General features: G+C 41.2%; 1 protein-coding gene across 1 annotated transcript in view; it reads left to right on the top strand.

Moving 5' to 3' along the window:
- LOC126412939 (protein O-mannosyl-transferase TMTC1-like) overlaps nucleotides 1-19,217 on the top strand; it is a 685,657-nt gene that overhangs the window by 457,732 nt on the left and 208,708 nt on the right. The window contains exon 6 of the mRNA XM_050082830.1: nucleotides 18,661-18,792. Coding sequence (XP_049938787.1) covers nucleotides 18,661-18,792 — 132 coding nt within the window. The remainder of the gene's footprint in view (nucleotides 1-18,660; nucleotides 18,793-19,217) is intronic.

Below are 19,217 nucleotides of genomic sequence, written 5' to 3'. Positions count from 1 at the left end.
TTACAGACTTTAATACAAGCAAATTTCTATGATTCGTTTGTACTCGTAGCACATTCGAACTGTCGCTGTGCTAAAACTAAACAAGTAAATTAAAAACATTTCATAATCATTCACAAATGCATACGGTGGACTTTAATGAATAATAGTTATAATGACAGTTATCTTTAAAAAAAGTGCTGTGCGACGTCAAGGCGGTGTTGGCTTATCTGACAGGGAGTTCCTGTCTGGCATTATATGCATCTGGGCCTTACCAACTGAGGGTTGAACTTTTATTTTCTGGAGTGATTTACATATTCCTGAAATGATAAGAATCTAGGATCTGTGAGTGGTAAGGTGCTGAGCAAAAGGAAAATAATCCTTTTAACATATTTACATACTACAGGGGCCAAATATAACATCAGCAAAGATAAGCAGTACGTTTTTACCACAGACGCCAAATTTGATGTAACCAATTACGCACCGTTTAGCTCACGGGAAAGCCGCAAGTAAGAATATTCAAGTTATAGTTTCTATACTTTTATACAAAATTATTTCTGCAGTAAGAACAAACAAACTCTTCGAACTTTATAAATACTAGAAAATCGCCCCAGAGACGCTTACTGGATTTAACAGTAGTTCTGGCTACCTGGAAATCGATATTATCAAAGACCACAATGTACGTACATTTAAAATAATTTTAAATGTTTTGAAGATAACATAATACGACACTTCTATGCAGGCTTTAAAATGTGACAGAGGCCATAAGCATATCGATAAGCTTAAGCGGCTATTCACAAGAGCAGCCGAGGACAAATACAAAACAAATAAAGGTACTCAAACGCGTGGATTATACATATCTCGGTAACCAGCTTGAGCTCGGCCAACGCTCCGAACAGGTTGATCGACTCAGCACAGATTCTAAAACATACACACTTGAAATAAATTAAATTAGCGCAACATACGAATGGCAAACAGCACACCGACCTCCCTTCGTGACCGGGAAAATGAGAGCAGAAAACTGAGTTCGTTTGACATACAAGTACTTGGAGTCAACAGAGTAGAGTTTACATAACAAAATAAATTACAGCACACACATGGGCATTTTAATCTTAACTGACTATGAAAAAAATTGCGATACTATCTAAACCTAGAAAACACACGCAGCAGTAGTGCGGGTAAAAACATTTATTTCTACACCAAGTATGCACAAACAGAATAAGATGACAGGGAAGCCCTCTTGCAATCGAATAAATATTTGTTAGAAACTGTCCTTATTGTCGGGATGCTGATCCAGGTTAAGGCCTTTAGACGAGCAAAGGCCAAAAGTATAAATCGAATCAACTTACTGTGAAAACATCACCCAAATTCCATAAAAGCACAGGGGTTTCTCGCACACCCCGATGGACAACTTACCACATATAAGAAATGGTGCTCATCGTTATTCTTGTATCAGACGAGGAGGAGTAAGGTCGGCATACACGTATGTGGCCACGTCTATCAACCAACCCGCGATACAAACCTAGTCAATCAGTCAATCTCCGCAGTATGGCCCGCTACCGCACAGGCAAAGGAAAGCAGTGACTCTCCAGCAGGTGTCGGTACGTTCCTGAAAGTAAACATACGTAATATAGACGTGCTGGGTGGACCTCCACAGCTAGATAACCCAGGCCACGATCGAGTGAGACTCCTTCGGACACAGTCAACACCCAGCAGATGGCTCTCTATTGTGAGTAAGCCCATAAATTCCACTCGAGACGCTAAAAGGCTGTCACCTACGAAGACGCCAGAGAAACCGTAGGTAGGTAACAAAACCCAAAACGTTTCGCAATGATAGGTATCAATATTTGCGCACACACAGCTAAATTTCACTACTCTTGCGTGATGATAGTTTAGCAGGGACAGTGAATATTTCGTTTGTTTCGGGCTCTGCCCACATGAGATGCCACCAATCGACTACACAGATGATTTTTGTGCTCATCTACATCTATCAAGAATTACAGAACACCAAAATACTTAAGATAAACTTTCTCTCAGATCTGCAAGACGACAAATCAGATAGTATCAAAAGTATCACTCATTTCCATTAGTTTCGTTTTCAGTTAAGTTTTCAAATGCAGCTGAAAATGAACTGTTGGTAGCCTTGAACTCTCAGATGAGCTTAAAATGCATATTGAACATACTATGTAAAAAAAATTATATAGAGAACATAAAGCCACGTATTGGACATGAACATGGAGAAAGAGGGCAACACATTGCACACTGTCTGAAGACAAGTATACCCTATTGTAGGGCGGTGGGTTAGTATTAAGAAATAAGAAATAATGTTCGCCGTCTTTTACGAGAGCCTGAAAACTATTTCTAGGGTCATCCAGAAAGCGATGGAGAACACACTGACCGTAGTTTCCAGTCTGCAAGTCAATATTCTTCTTTTGTTCACTGAAAGAAATGTTTCTACTGTTTGCTCTTCGGGATCAGGAACTACAATTGTAAATAAAAGTTTTTAGTTCAATTAATTTAAGAAAAGTTCACACGCGAAACATAGTAATTTTACTGATAATAATAATAATAATAATAATAATAATAATGTCTAACATAAACAGCATTGTGAGCAATTCAGAGACGACCTCTACGGTAAGTTCCCATTAAATGGTCTTTCACTCTGGCTTTTAAATGATCAAAGTTACTTGCTCGCCACAAAAGTGTAAAATAATATCACTACTTTCTGCGCCATATCGGTAACGTTACGGGTGGCACACAAAAGGAGGCTACTTCCGAGCAATCTAAACGATCCAAGACGGTCTACAGTCCGCGAAAGTTCACTTCCTATTTGTACCGAGAACATGCGTTTAGTTGCAGCCTGGCTGCGACGTCATTCGAGGCAGCGCTCAAGCAGACGTTTGACTGGCTCCGACAGACTGATGGCTCGGCGCGAAGTGAAGTGTGCCACTGCCTCTCAGGCTTTGTTCATACGAGTATATAGGCGCAGCGGACAGCCGATGGGAACACCTGTCGTCATCCGCTGTATGCCCCGTTAGCAGACTGTAAATGAGCGTTTTCTCCGACACATATTATTTTATAACTCTGTCATGAATCAATTTAGAATCTTCGTAATTTTGTATAAATGGCTTTAAATTGTCTATAATCACTGAAAAAGCATGCTTGCGTTTAAACTGTGCCGTCTAGAATTTTGAGAACGGAACTGACAGTAGACCATGACCACTGAACGGCATCTTTTAGAGACCTCGTATACCCTGGCATTAGCATCAAAGTCCCCCCTCCCACTGAATCATGGACGTTGGTGTTGGTGGGAAGGCTTGCTGCCTCAGCGATACAGAGATCCGTACCTTAGGTGCAACCATAACGGAGGGGTATCGGTTGAGAGGCCAGGCAAACGTGTGGTTCCTGAAGAGGGGCAGCAGCGTTTTTCAGTAGTTGCAGGGGAAACAGTCTGGATGATTGCCTGATCTGGCCTTGTAACACTAACCAAAACGGCCTGGCTGTGCTGGTACTGCGAACAACTGAAAGCAAAGGGAAACTACAGCCGTAATTTTTTCCGAGGGCATGCAGCTTTACACTATGGTTAAATGATGATGGCGTCTTCTTAGGTAAAATATTCCGGAGATAAAATAGTTCCCCATTCGCATCTCCGGGCAGGGACTACTCAGGGGGACGTTGTTATCAGGAGAAAGAAAACTGGCGTTCTACTGGTTGGAGCGTGGAATGTCAGATCCCTTAATCAAGCAGGTAGGTTAAAAAATTTAAAAAGGGAAATGGACAGGTTACATTTAGATATAGTGGAAATTAGTGAAGTTCGGTGGCAGGAGGAACAAGACTTCTGGTCAGGTGAATACAGGGTTATAAATACGAAACCAAATATGGGTAATGCAGGAGCATGTTTAATAATGAATATTAGAATAGGAATGCAGGTAAGCTACTACAAACAGCATAGTGAACGCATTATTGAGGCCAGGATACATACGAAGACCATGCCTGCCACAGTAGTACAAGTTTATATGAAAACTAGCTCCGCAGATGACGAAGAGATTGATGAAAAGTATGAAAAGATAAAAGAAATTATCCAGATAGTGAAGGGAGACGAAAATTTAACAGTCATGGATGACTGGAATTCGATAGTAGGAAAAGGAAGAGAAGGAAAGGTAGTAGGTGAATATGGAATGGGGGTAAGGAGTGGAAGAGGAGGCCAACTGGTGGAATTGTGCACAGAGCATAACTTAAACATAGCTAACACTCGGTTCAAGAAACATGAAAGAACGCTGTACACATGAAAGAGCCTGGAGATACTGGAACGTTTCAGATAGATTATATAATGGTAAGACAGAGATTTAGGAACCAAGTTCTAAATTGTAAGACATTTCCAGGGGCAGATGTGGACTCTGACCACAATCTATTGATTATGAACTGTAGATTAAAACTGAAGAAACTTCAAAAATGTGGGAATTTAAGGAGATGGGACCCGCATAAACTGACACAACGCGAGATTGTAGAGATTTTCAGGGAGAACATTAGGAAACGATTGACAAGAATGGGGGAGGAAATACAGTAGAAGAAGAATTGGTAGCTTTGAGACATGAAATAATAAAGGCAGCAGTGATCAAGTACGTAAAAAGACGAGGGCTAATAGGAATCCTTTTTAACAGAAGAGAGATTGAATTTAATTGATAAAAAGAGAAAATACAAAAATGCAGTAAATGAAGCAGGCGAAAAGGAATAAAAACGTCTAGAAAATGAGATCGACTTGAAGTGCAAAATGGCTAAGCAGGAATGGCTACAGGACAAATGTAAGGATTTAGATGCGTATATCAATAGGGGTAAGATAGATACAGCCTACAGGAAAATTAAAGAGACCTTTGGAGAAAAGAGAACCACTTGTATGAATGTCAAGAACTCAGACGCAGAACCAGTTCTAAGCAAAGAAGGGAAAGCGGAAAGGTGGAAGGAGTATATAGAGGGTCTATACAGGGGCGATGTTCCTGAGGACAATATTATGGAAATGGAAGAGGCTGTAAATAAAGACGAAATGGGAGATATGATACTGCGTGAATAGTTCGACAGAGCACTGAAAGACCTAAGTTGAAACAAGGCCCCTGGAGTAGACAACATTCCATTAGAACTACTGACGGCCTTGGGAGAGCCAGTCTTCTGATAAAACTCTACCATCTGGTGAGCAAGATGTATGAGGCAGGCGAAAGACCCTCAGACTTCAAGAAGAATATAATAATTCCAATCTCAAAGCAAGCGGGTTTAGACAAATGTGAAAATTACCGAACTATCAGTTTAATAAGCCACGGCTGCAAAATACTAACACGAATTCTTTACAGACGAATGGAAAAACTGGTAGATGCCGACCTCGGGGATGATCAGTTTGGGTTCCGTAGAAATGTTGGAACACATGAGGCAATACCGAACCTACGACTTATCTTAGAAAATACATTAAGGAAAGGCAAACCTACGTTTCTGTCATTTGTACACTTAGAGAAAGCTTTTGCCAATGTTGACTAGAATACTCTCTTTCAAATTCTGAAGGTGGCAGGGGTAAAATACAGGGTGCGAAAGGCTATTTACAATTTGTACAAACCCAGATGGCAGTTATAATAGTCGAGGGGCTAGAAAGGGAAGCAGTGGTTGTGAAGGGAGTGGGACAGGGTTGTAGCCTATCCCCGATGTTATTCAATCTGTAAATTGAGCAAGCAGTAAAGGAAATAAAAGAAAACTTCGGAGTAGGAATTGAAATACATGGAGAAGAAATAAAAACGTTGAGGTTCGCCGATGACATTGTAATCCTGTCAGAGACAGCAAGGGACCAGGAAGAGCAGCTGAACGGAATGGACAGTGTCTTCAAAGGACGATATAAGATGAACATCAACAAAAGCAAAACGAGGAAAATGGAATGTAGTCGAATTAAATCGGGTGATGCTGAGGGAATTAGATTAGGAAATGAGACGTTAAAGTAGTATATGAGTTTTGCTATTTGGGGAGCAAAATAACCGATGATGGTCGAAGTAGAGAGGATATAAAATGTAGACTGGCAATGGGAAGGAAAGCATTTCTGAAGAAGAGAAATTTGTTAACATCGAGTATAGATTTAAGCGTCAGGAAGTCGTTTTTGAAAGTATTTGTATGGAGCGTAGCCATGTATGGAAGTGAAACATGGACGATAACTAGTTTGGACAAGAAGAGAAAAGAAGTTTTCGAAATGTGGTGCTACAGAAGAATGCTGAAGATTAGATGGGTAGATCACATAACTAATGAGAAGGTATTGAATAGAGTTGGGAAGAACAGGAGCTTGTGGCACAACTTGACTAGAAGAAGGGATCGGTTGGTAGGACATGTTCTTAGGCATCAAGGGATCACCAGTTTACTATTGGAGGGCAGGGTGGAGGGTAATAATCGTAGAGGGAGACCAAGAGATGTATATACTAAAATTATTGAGAAGGATGTAGGTTGCACTAGTTACTGGGAGATGAAGAAGCTTGCACAAGATAGAGTAGCATGGAGAGCTGCAACAGACCAGTCTCTGGACTGAAGACCAATACAACAACAGTATCAAAGTCTTGAATCTTGTTATAGCTTTATTAGTTAATGAGTTTCATCAAGTATTATAATCAAAACTTTCTATCATTGGTGTAAAGATGCTTGACCTAGAACAAATAAGGACGTTTTCGTTCCAAATTTAGTTTTGAGAGGGAGCTTAATGGGGTCACATAGTAAAGGTTTTCATAGCAAACTTCTAAGTCTAATATTTAGAGCCTTCAATGTTTAGTAAAAACGCCGATCTTTACCAAAAGATTGTTCTGGTAAAGTTGAAAACTGAAATAGTTGATTCTGACATAGATTTGCACATTCTAAACAGTTTTTAGCTTCCTTGCTTTTTTATTGCCGGTCTTGTAAACTGACATACGGCATGGAGAGCGGTGCGCTGTCCACGTGCCCCTCCATATACGCATCGAGTGACGCCTGTGGTCTGAGGATGACACCGTGGCCGGTCGGTACCGTTGGGCCTTCCGAGACCTGCTCGGATAGAGTTTAGTTTATAGTTTTGTTATTTAGCGCTATTTAGTTTTTGTTTAAAACGATGTATTTAGGGAAACATATTTAGCTGATCGCTCTGAGATTTAACAATTTGAACATTAACATACTGAAACATATGTCGACAAAGTTTGGAAAGCTACTTTAATTTTTAATTTCATCCATAGATTATGGCGCAATATTTGAACGGTACGCACAGACGTGTTATGGTGACGTGGCGCTAATAGCATTGAACCGGTATAAGTCCCGTCACATTCGCTCCCCTCTGTATCTCTCAAATGATAGAGCGCTTTTTTCGCCACACTATGTAACCCGAAACTCACCATTAGATATCACGAGAGGCAGACCAGTGTGCGTACAAGGAGGCTGGGAGTGTTGTGCTGTCACTAGAGAAGCAAGAGCAGCAGAATGGGTCACTCAAGGAGCTAAGAGACTTCGAATGAGCTTATACGAAATTGCAGAGAAAGGGAAGGAATGGGTGGGAATTCATTACTTCCATCCGCACAGAGCATTATGGTAATATAGTGGTGAAAATTGAAAATCATTTGTAGAAAGTTCTTTCCAAGACGAACTTCCCTCACTACTGGTAAACATTTTAAGTATCGTCGTTTGTAATGTAGCTACCTGTTTTGTGAAACATGCTTAAGTCGATAGAAACACTTTTTCGTTCATATCGACTAACACTGAATTTTTTTGACAAGAGAGGTACATGTTAGGTAAACATACTTAGCTGTTAGGTTACGAGGTGATTAGGGCTAAAATTCTGTGAAGCTGCAATAACTTTTTGTCGTCTCTGCCTCTGAATTTTCAGTAAATAAATATATGCCATGTGGCTAGGGTTTTCCGTCGGGTAGTCCGTTCTCCTTGTGCAAGTCTTTCGAGTTGACGCCACGTGCCGATGGGGATGAAATGATGATGTCACTGATTGTGTTTTGTTTTCACTCATCGGCCTTCTGACTAGTTTAGTGATATCCGCAGCGAGTTCCTCTTTTGTGCCAACCTCTTCATCTCAGAGTAGCATTTGCGTCCAACGTCCTCCACGTAATTTCAACGTTATTCTGCAGCACTACATCGCAAAAGCTTACTTCACTTCTATTCCGGTTTTTCTTGAGTCCATGATTCACTATCACATAATACAGTCATCAAAACTTACATTCTTAGATATTTCTTACTCGAACTAAGACTTACGTTCGATAGTAGTACCTTTTATATGGTCAGATATTTTCTCTTTGTCTGTGCTAGTCTGCTTTTTATGATCTCGCTGCTTCATATGTAACTTCGCTTCCGAGGTAGAAGAACTGCTTAACTTCGTTCATTTCATGGTCAACAACTTTTATTTTAAGTTTCTCGTTATTCTCATTCCTGCACACATTAGAGCACAGGTTTACTGGAAATTTCCTTCTTATTTTGTGCTACACTAATACCTCTCAAAATATTGAAAACAAAGAGAATCCAATTGAAGAAGCTTCTTTCACATAATTGAAGAAGGGCTCATAGATCTTAAGGTATGCATTTTAGAGTCAATGTTTACTAGGGCATTTGTTTCGGTTGATCATTCTTGTTATACCCCTAAAGATTGCCTAAGGATTTACAATTGCCTCTGAGATGCCCTGTATGTTGTTATTTTCAGTAGCCTCGATGCATGATTTAACCTGATTTTGCGGCAGATCTCGCACTTATCTGCTCTTGCTACTCTCGGAAATGTGTAGGTGACAGTTTTACGAATGTCAGATGGGTTACCTCCAGTCTCTTGCACTCTACACACCATTTCGAAAAGCAGTTCACACTTCCCCCAGTGATTTTAGAAATTCCGAAAAAATGTGTTGTATACGTTTTGCGCTATTGATCCCTACTCTTCCAAACCCGTTTCAAGTTGTGACTATAATACTGGATTCTCTATGTCTTACATAATGACTCCCATTTCTCCATCTCAAAACCTCCACCTTCAACGTATTCCTTCCATCTAACTGCTCTCTCTCTCTCTCTCTCTCTCTCTCTCTCTCTCTCTCTCCCCTCTCTCCTCTTTGTTTGACATTGAAGCACCCTTTGCAATCTTACTACTTCCTTATTTTTTTGCCACAGTTACTTACCATTGGCTTCTCTGCACTCCCTATTTTTCACCTATATGTGACTTTTGCAGCTGTATCCCTTTGTTTCCTTTAAGGTTTTTATTTTTCTTTTGTTTTTTGTTTTTTACTTTCCTTCGTTGACCAGCCGAAGTAATTCTTGTGTTAGCAAAAGTTTCTTCGTAGCACCTGTCTTGAACTTATGTTTGTCTATTTAACTCCAGTGACTTCCTTTTTTTAGAGATGTCCACTCTTCTTCTGCTGAACTGCCTACTGAAATATTCCTTATCACAGTATCTACAGCCTTAGAGAACTTCAAATACATCTAATTGATATTCAGTCGGTATGCCACTTGATTTTTCCGGACGTTTCTCTTGATTGAGGATTCAATGAGACATGTACGAATATGTTACGTTCACCACTAGATTTTCATGAGTAACTGTATGGTTCTGACTAATGATATTGCAAGGAGTAACATAGGAATTACCATTTCCGTTAACAACACTGTCATACTAAGTCCAAACAATCTGCCACATGACAAGCTATTGCGAGCCAAGAAATTGTTCTCCCATTCGGAAGCTTTTCTCAGAAAACGTGTTAGCCGAGACGACGGTCCCGGATTTAATCGACCGCTATGAGCTATACAAGGCCGGGAAAGACAATAAGAAGGCGTTCCCAAGGTTCTTGAGGCTTTAACAAAGAGGGATGTTTGAGAACAATCAAAAGATAGCGCAGGAGCCGCTTCACGCTGTGTACAAGACACACGTAAGTATCCTCCCCTTATTTACATCGACCTCGGTCAGTACGGGTGACGTTCTACTAGATTCTCAATTCCTGAATGGCAGAAGTGAGCGTTATTCAAGAATTTTAATGTGCTTTCTATGGTGGTAACACAATAAACATACGAAACATTTTCAGTCGGTGGTGCGGACGGTATGGTGCCAGACACAAGACGACTGCTAACCGTCTAGCCTAATGAACGAATGCCTTGAAGTTGCGTTATCTTGGTCTTAATGCTTTCTCTAGGCTCACATGATGGACTGCAAGTGAAAAACCATTTAACATATTTTCTAAATTTGTTCACTTGAAACCAGTGTCTGTCTTTAGCGTCACCCACAGGGACTATCTTAATTGGGACCAAAGCTGACCTCAACTTGAAGATCAGTTTGAACACTGCAGTGTTTTACTAGTCAAGTACTTATTGGACATCCTGTTACCTCCAAAACCTGGAACTGATTTAATCAGCTACTTTACAAATGCCTACAGTTTAGCGTTTACTCCAAACAACGGAGCGGCTTAACATTTTTCATATTAGAAAATGATCACCAGCGATGATACTAGCAGTACGTAACAAGAAAATACTAGGAGTGACTACCGACTGACGCCAAATCTTATTGGTGGTCTTATTAACGTGCCTAGTTCAGATGTGAGCTAGTTCCTCAAGAACTTAGTGACTACTTCAGCTACAATGGACAGCCTAGTTGCACCAATTCCGGAACTCGAACCCATGTCTCCTGTCCACTACGTAGATGATCTGACTACAACGCCGACCCGGGACTGTGACTTTGCACAACTTCAGAGACCACCCTAGCACACTTCCCTCCCCAATTCAAATTCCAATTCGCGCCTCAGCCCACTTCGTATTCCCTCTAAACTCGCACGGGATTCATCACTCCAATCTGCATAAATGCATCATAGATGTTTGAGACTTGAAAATGTCTCTGGAACCTTGTGGTTTGAATTTATTAAAGCAAATATGCTTGGGTTTAAGGCAGGATCCCTCGTTTCGTTCGAGGCTGAGGTGCTGTTCCTATACAGTTGGGGAGCCATTACAATGCTGTTCGAGTTTAGGGAGAAAAAAGAGGGCTGAGGCACGAATGCGAATTTGAATTGAGGAGGAAGGCGTGAGGGGGGTGGGGGCTAGTGGTAAGCCCTTTTGCCTAGAGAGCAGGACATCCGGGTTTGAAACTCGGTCTTGGTACAAATATATTTCGTCACTTTGGTCTGCATATATACATCATGAATCTTTGAGACATGCCAAGGTCGTTGAAACCATATAATTTCGTTCGATCACTTCAGTATATTATCCATCTGTGTAATCTCGAATCCCTATTTTCTGGTAGAAATGCGCGAGGACGAAAACGACACTCATTTGTTGGTCAGCCGTTACAGATAGGTATGACATTTTCTAAGAGGTGATTACAAGAGGGTTTTCTTAAGTTTTGAGCAAATGAGTGACTACTTCCAGCACCATTGCCTTTTTGTATGGCCATACGGCGCCATTAGCTAGTCGTGATATGTCTGTGACCAAGACTGAGAATTTTCTCTGGTGGAAGACTGGCAGATATTGTTTTCCACATGCTTTTAAAAAGTTGTTATGATTCTTTTACACTCGTCCATATAGAAGTGTAACACACTTTCATTGTAACCTACTTAAGGCGCACAAATTGCAGAGCTTATTCGGAATGAATATAATTCAATAATGTTAGAGGGGGCTAATAATTAGTGTGTAGCTTCAGTGTGTTCTAAATATGAAAATGTGTGGAGAGGGCCACAATTACTTACACTATATTTAACCTGTATGCCTGTCTTATATGTCACCAGCACAATATTATTGTCAAGAAAATAGAGGCATTTGCGATTTTTCTGCCAGAGTTGCTACAGGTATATTTTTAGTAAGGCTGTTTCGAGAAGAAGGTAGTTGTATTTGTACAGTCCAAAACGTTTGTTAGCTACTAAACTGTATTTCTGAGCCTTCTGTAACGGAAGTTGCTGCTATGAACGTGACGTATTTCACTTAGGGAGATACTGTCCTTCGTGTCTCAGTGTGTTCTCTTTCTCTGGTGCCCGCTCTCCCGCTCCATGAAGCCTTGCTAGACGTTGTCCCCTTCCCTCTTTGAACACTATTCAGTTAATTTACAGCCGGTATGACCATGATATTTCTTCCACTTCCTCGGGTCCAGGGACCACATAAATATCTGCTTCTGGCTCTGCATTTAAAAAATATTTAAAATATCCGTAGACACAAAGTGAATATGACTTTTTAATTAAAACTGGGGGAGGGGGGGGGGGGGGGTACTGAAGGAGAGGTACTGGTGAATCGCGCAGTCGTCCAACGTAATAAATATATAGGACAAATACTAAATTACAAAGTGTCATACGCTAGAAAATAGTATGTTAATGCTGTAGACAATCTAGTAAATCGTAATAGGAAGCATTCCAGTTCGATTTTCGATATTTTTAGAAGGGTCTACAGAATTGGTCGAGTGTGGAAAAACTGGATGTAGTCCAGTTTTGTAATATTTTATTGGGCTGCGTATCCCATTGTCGCTCGAGGCCTGATCCAAAATGTGACAGGTGCTCTTTGCGCAAGTACTTCAGAAAATTACTGTTGAGTAGCTTCTGAGACGATAGTCCCAGAAAACGTGTATGTAGAAAATAGGTTTACAGTAACCTGGTGGCAACTCTTAGTAGCTTAGCTGTTAAGGGAATGTGGTTTAAGAATAGCCTAGAAGATTTATTTGTGACCAATTGCGAGGATGGATTTATTAACTGAAACAAACGATGTATTAAGCAGGAAAAATGGCATTTAACTTGAGATTAACGTTGCTCTGATGCTGAACTTGCTTAGAGGAATAGCACTGTTTTTCTGCATTTTCGGCTTCAGAAGAAGTTGTGCAGTATAATGTTGTGCATTCATGTTGTTGTAATAAATTTTTATTGCTTTGTAAATGGCAATAAGTTTGAAATGTTTGAGTTACTACGCATTCTTCAGGAACAATTCGTTAAGGGCATGTGTAAGTGCTCCAGTATGTTTACACTTACGTAAAAATGTACTGCACATTTCTATTTCTCTGAAACATTCCATATTCTCGAGGGCGTAGCTGGAGGTTTAGAGAGCAGACAGTATACCTGATCCATTAACCTGGAAGGGGTTGCCATTAGCACGCTCATGTGAATGAGAAGACAGCGATCTGTGGTCTGGAATGCTATTCACCCGCTCTTGGTAGCCTGAGGGAACAATTACTGGAGACAAATTCTAGCACACGTATGTAAAAGACGAGTAACCCAAATTCCTGCCCGGAAGTGATAAAACGATTCACCTTTCTTTTGAAACTAGGTTTTCACACAAGACACCACCCACAAGACATCACAAATGTAACTTTCTTTAAGCTAAGCTAGAAGTGTTTCTTTCTTGTCCTACGCATATGTCGTACCTGTGGAATAACTCTCAATGACACTCAAAGCTGGAGCACAGGTGAAACTTACTAATAGGGAACCGTCAATAACGCATTAATGTTGTGTCTGATGTGTGATTTTCGTTGGGTGAGAGTTATTTATACTCATTTAAACTTCCGTTAACACTGGTTGCTTCTCAATGACACTCAAAGCTGGACCACAACTGAAACATACTAATAGGAAACTGTCAGTAACACATGAATGTTGTGTCTGATGTGTGATTTTCGTTGGGTGAGAGTTATTTATGCTCATTTAAACTTAACTTAGGACTGGTTGCTTACGTCTTGCAGTGTACTTATGGATATCTTTGTAATAATATTGACAAATTAGTGAACGAAATATATTGAGACAGTCCACCACTCAGACGCAAGTTTGCGAAGCGTGCTAGTGGGAACAGCTTTCTAAACATGTTCAACAAGTGATTACCACGCTCTTTGTGATTTATCAGTGGAAGTGTCCCACTTCTATCTCATGAAATGAAGAGTACACCGAGATCTAACTGTGTATGTAGAAATACTGTGTAGTTAATAGATACATCTGTTACATATTGATGACAGAACTCTAAGCTTACGAAGGTTTGAAATTAATTTCATACCGTGAATGACATGTTTCACTGCTCTTAAATTGTTAAAGTTTATCTACAAGTGTCAGTCAAATGGTACTGTAATCAAAATTAGAAGTGCTTCATTTTTATCATCAGTGTGCGAAAATGCAATCTCAGTTACGCGTAATTTAATATTCGGTAAGGCCGGCCTGGGTGGCCGAGCGGTTCTAGGCGCTACAGTCTGGCACCGCGCCACCGCTACGGTCACAGGTTCGACTCCTGCCTCGGGCATGGCTGTGTGTGATGTCCTTAGGTTAGTTAGGTTTATGTATCTCATGAAAATGGTGATGCAAAAGTCATGTCCCATAGGGAAAAGTCTACATTGGCCCATGCGGAAACCTCATTTTCAGGATATACAGGGACGATCATTCGAAGCAAGACCCTAAAATGCATACTTCTAGAGCTAGGAGCACTGATTCATCTTCGATGCAATGCCACAAAACTCTTAACTCTTTGCAGTCTGTTTTTTTGGAGGAGATAGTATGGATCAAAAGGAAAAAAATGTGTCCAGTAAACACGGGCTATAAAATAGACTAGACGCCGGAAGGCGTTCGATACAGTTCCGCACTGTCGCCTGATAAACAAAGTAAGAGCCTACGGAATATCAGACCAGCTGTGTGGCTGGATTGAAGAGTTTTTAGCAAACAGAACACAGCATGTTGTTATCAATGGAGAGACGTCTACAGACGTTAAAGTAACCTCTGGCGTGCCACAGGGGAGTGTTATGGGACCATTACTTTTCACAATATATATAAATGACTTAGTAGATAGTGTCGGAAGTTCCATGCGGCTTTTCGCGGATGATGCTGTAGTATACAGAGAAGTTGCTGCATTAGAAAATTGTAGCGAAATACAGGAAGGTCTGCAGCGGATAGGCACTTGGTGCAGGGAGTGGCAACTGACCCTTAACATAGACAAATGTAATGTATTGCGAATACATAGAAAGAAGGATCCTTTATTGTATGATTATATGATAGCGGAACAAACACTGGTAGCAGTTACTTCTGTAAAATATCTGGGAGTATGCGTACGGAACGATTTGAAGTGGAATGATCATATAAAATTAATTGTTGGTAAGGCGGGTACCAGGTTGAGATTCATTGGGAGAGTGCTTAGAAAATGTAGTCCATCAACAAAGGAGGTGGCTTACAAAACACTCGTTCGACCTATACTTGAGTATTGCTCATCAGTGTGGGATCCGTACCAGGTCGGGTTGACGGAGGAGATAGAAAAGATCCAAAGAAGAGCGGCGCGTTTCGTCACCGGGTTATTTGGTAACCGTGATAGCGTTACGGAGATGTTTAATAAACTCAAGTGGCAGACTCTGCGAGAGAGGCGCTCTGCATCGCGGTGTAGCTTGCTCGCCAGGTTTAGAGAGGGTGCGTTTCTGGATGAGGTATCGAATATATTGCTTCCCCCTACTTATACCTCCCGAGGAGATCACGAATGTAAAATTAGAGAGATTAGAGAGCGCACGGAGGCTTTCAGACAGTCGTTCTTCCCGCGAACCATACGCGACTGGAACAGGAAAGGGAGGTAATGACAGTGGCACGTAAAGTGCCCTCCGCCACACACCGTTGGGTGGCTTGCGGAGTATCAATGTAGATGTAGATGTAGATGTAGAACTATGAGTACTTCTTCAGTAGGATAGATGCGTTTCACGGAAGCGATGATTAACAACTCATAAACACTGAACCATGTAATACATTTCAGAAAATCAATTTGAAACTTTAGCGTAGATCACTCTCAGCAATCAGTAAAAGGCAAAGCTTATTAATCAGTATATCTATTTAGACACTGTCTGTAGCTACGGAATTATTTTGGGCGGCGAGGTGGAGGGGAAGGTGGGCTCGGCCTCGTGCAGTGACACTCGCTTCAAACTGCAGTAAAAACCCATTAGAACAATAACTCAAAGCAGTAACCGAGCTCCTTGTAAAGATTTTACTAAACGGCTGTAAATTCAAACTGCATCATTTGAGAAAATCAACAAGTTCATTATGCACATGAAAAAGAGCATCAGCATAATGTCATTAAAAGCAGCTTTCCTAGTCATCAGACAACAGCCAGACTAAACTTACATTTAGCATGAATAAGCGAACGAGAAACACAAAACAGCATTTTCTACGAGGGGTAAGGTTGTGGATTCAGTTTTTCTATGTGATTAAGGCGATAGCTAAAATTTAAATATTTAAAAAGTCAGTTAGAGTATACCTCTTAAACAATTTATGTCGCAAAGTCAGAGTTTACTTATGTAACAGAGTGGGAATTTGTAAAAATTAACATCATTTAATAATAAGTAACTGTCGTTCTACAGCGAACGCTAACAGTTTAATGAATTTTATTGCAAAATCCTATGCCCAAGACGTAATGTTGGTAACTCTTACATTTTTTTGAGCTCAAATACTCTTTTTTTGAAGAAATAACTCAAATCTTAACAGACGGGTCGAGGGCACACTCTTCATGCCAGTCCAAAACACACCGTATCAAAATTAAAAACCCAACATGGTAACTAAGACCTGCATTATATTACTGTATGCATTAATTACTTAATTTTTTAGAAATTGTTTCCTTTTTCACTTAAGGTGACGTCTGGTATCTTTTTGTAAGTTATCTGGGAATGAATAAACAACCAAGTGACTAAGACGCACAGGTACATAACTCACCAGAAGCCCCCTAATATGTCAAAACCAATACTGAATAACATTGCGATGCACAATTTTAAATTATTTTAAAAAGGTAACGGGGCGTTATCCTTACGTAGACACACACACACACACACACACTGTTTAACCTATACTCAAACGCTTCTTCTGCCACTCCATGACGTCGCGAGCGCTACATCCGTCACCACAAATGTCACCGTGTTTTTTCCTTCTCTCGTTAACGATCGCGCTCTCGGTGACTTCAGTGGTCGGCAGAGGGTTCCCTTTTATCTTAGAAACATATTAAACTATTTTACGATTTCTTTGTTGATCTCGACCTGTCCTCTATATGCATTGCTATTGATTTTACAGTTTTTTATATATGACATCCCTTTCGCTTTAGCTACAATTAGGAAAGAATCCTTTTCCTTTAATATTATTACCATTTGGCAGCGAATATTTATCCATTCACAAGCTTGGCTTCTGTTCTATAACACCACCTCATCTCCACTGCTTCTGTGGCCTGCTTACAATATACACAGAGGTGACTAAAGTCATGGGATAGCGATATAGAAAGGTACAGGTGGCGGTACTAACGCTTACACAATGTATAACACGGCAGCACAATACAGAGCTGTTATTTGTAAACAGGTGATTCATGTGAAAACGTTTCCTACATGATTGTTCCAGCATGACGTCTGTTAACACACTTTGAACGCGGAATCGTAGTTGGAGCAAGACGCATGGGACATTCCATTTAGAAATCGTTGACCAGTTCAATATTCCGCGATCAACAGTGTCAAGAATGTGCCGAGAATACCAAATTTCAGACATTACTCTCACCAAGAACAACGCGGTGGCCGACTGCATTCCCTTAACGACCGCGAGCAGCGGCATTTGCGTAGAGTCGTCATTGCTAACAGAAAAGCAAAAGGTAATGTGGGACTTACGACGGACGTATCAGTTAAGAGAGTGCGGCGAAATTTGGCCTTAATGGGCTGTGACAGCAAACGACCAAAGCGGGTGTCTTTGCTAACAGCATGACACGTCCTGGGCTAGTGACCATATCCCATGCGATTAGAAAACCATGGCCTCGTCAGATGAATCCAGATCTCAGTTGGTAAGAGTTTATGGTAGGGTTTGATTGCGGTGCAGATCCCTTGAAAGCCGGCCGGAGTGGCCGAGTGGTTCTATGCGCTACAGTCCGGAACCGCGCGACCGCTACGGTCGCAGGTTCGAATCCTGCCCCGGGCATGAATGTGTGTGATGTCCTTAGGTTAGTTAGGTTTAAGTAGTTCTAAGTTCTAGGGTACTGATGGCCTCAGATGTGAAGTCCCATAATGCTCAGAGCCATTTGAACCATTTTGAGACCCTTTGAAGCAATGGACCGAAGATGTCAACAAGCTGTGAAAGCTGGTGTCGGCTCCATAATGGTGTACAGTGGGTCTGCTTGGGATGTATTAAGTGATATACTCCACCTGAACCGATCATTGACACGGAATGGTCATGTTCGGCTGCCTGGATACCATTTGCCGCCATTCGTGGGCTTCATGTTCCAAAACAAACAACAATCTTATTATGTATTGCAATGCTCCATTTCAACAAGTCACAATTGTTCGCAATAGGTTTGAAGAACATTTTGGACGATTCGATCGAATGATTTGGGCAGCCAGATCCCCCAACATAAGCCCCATCCAATATTTAAGGGCTATAACCGAGAGGTCATTTCGTGCACAGAATCCTGCACCGGCAACACTTTCGCAATTATTGAGGCTGTAGAGGTAATAGTACGGCTTAGTATTTCCACAGATTACGAATGTCTTGTTGAGTCCATGTTAGGTGAAGCAGGTGCACCACCCCAGGCCAATGAAGGTCCGACGCGATATTAGGAGGTATCCGATGGCTTTCGTCATCTCAGTGTACAAGGCAATGCTGTCACACAAGAAATTTCTACTGCTTGCGTGAGCGTGCCAGAGAATGAGCTACAGCTTCGCTGCACTGTTCCCGAAGTTGAGCTCCAAACAGCCCCAAAAGGAATGCACTCCCCCTGTGAGCAGCGAGTGAGGCGTGGTGTTTGCCCTAGGCGTGAGCAGCCGCGCCTGTGGACCAGCGTGCTGCTGGCGGCGCTGTCCATGCTGGCCAAGGAGACGGGCGTAGCCGCCCTGCTCGTCAACCTGCTGTTCGACGCCTACCGCTCCTGGAGCTCCCTCAAGAAGTAAGTACTCCGACTATCTTTGAACTCTCTAGAGCACTAGCACTTGCGTACTGAATTGTCCCGTGATATGTAAAATTTTCTACTAGCATTGTTGAGAACGTTTGCTTTGACCAATTTCTCTTACACCCAACTAGAACTCCTTGACGATTTTGAAACCATTCTCAATAGCCATTTTTAATAATTGTGCAAACTTCTTCATGTACACTTCACTGTCAATTATAATCTGCATCCTATATATTAACGAAATATTTTACTGAGTATAAAATATTATAAGTTGTCAGACCGGCTCATGATCCTCTCGAAATTTTTTGTTCAAATTTAGACATTTCGACTCCTCTGAAAGCTTCATCTTCATGACTTCTTTGGCGTTCCGAGTAATCCGAACTTCGTCAAACACCAATGTTCCGTTCATAGACATTTTAAAA

The sequence above is a fragment of the Schistocerca serialis genome, chromosome 7 (genome assembly GCF_023864345.2).
Source record: "Schistocerca serialis cubense isolate TAMUIC-IGC-003099 chromosome 7, iqSchSeri2.2, whole genome shotgun sequence".
Classification (NCBI taxonomy): Eukaryota; Metazoa; Arthropoda; class Insecta; order Orthoptera; family Acrididae; genus Schistocerca; species Schistocerca serialis.
Note: the sequence above shows the minus strand (reverse complement) of the source record. Positions and strands in the feature narration are given on the sequence as shown.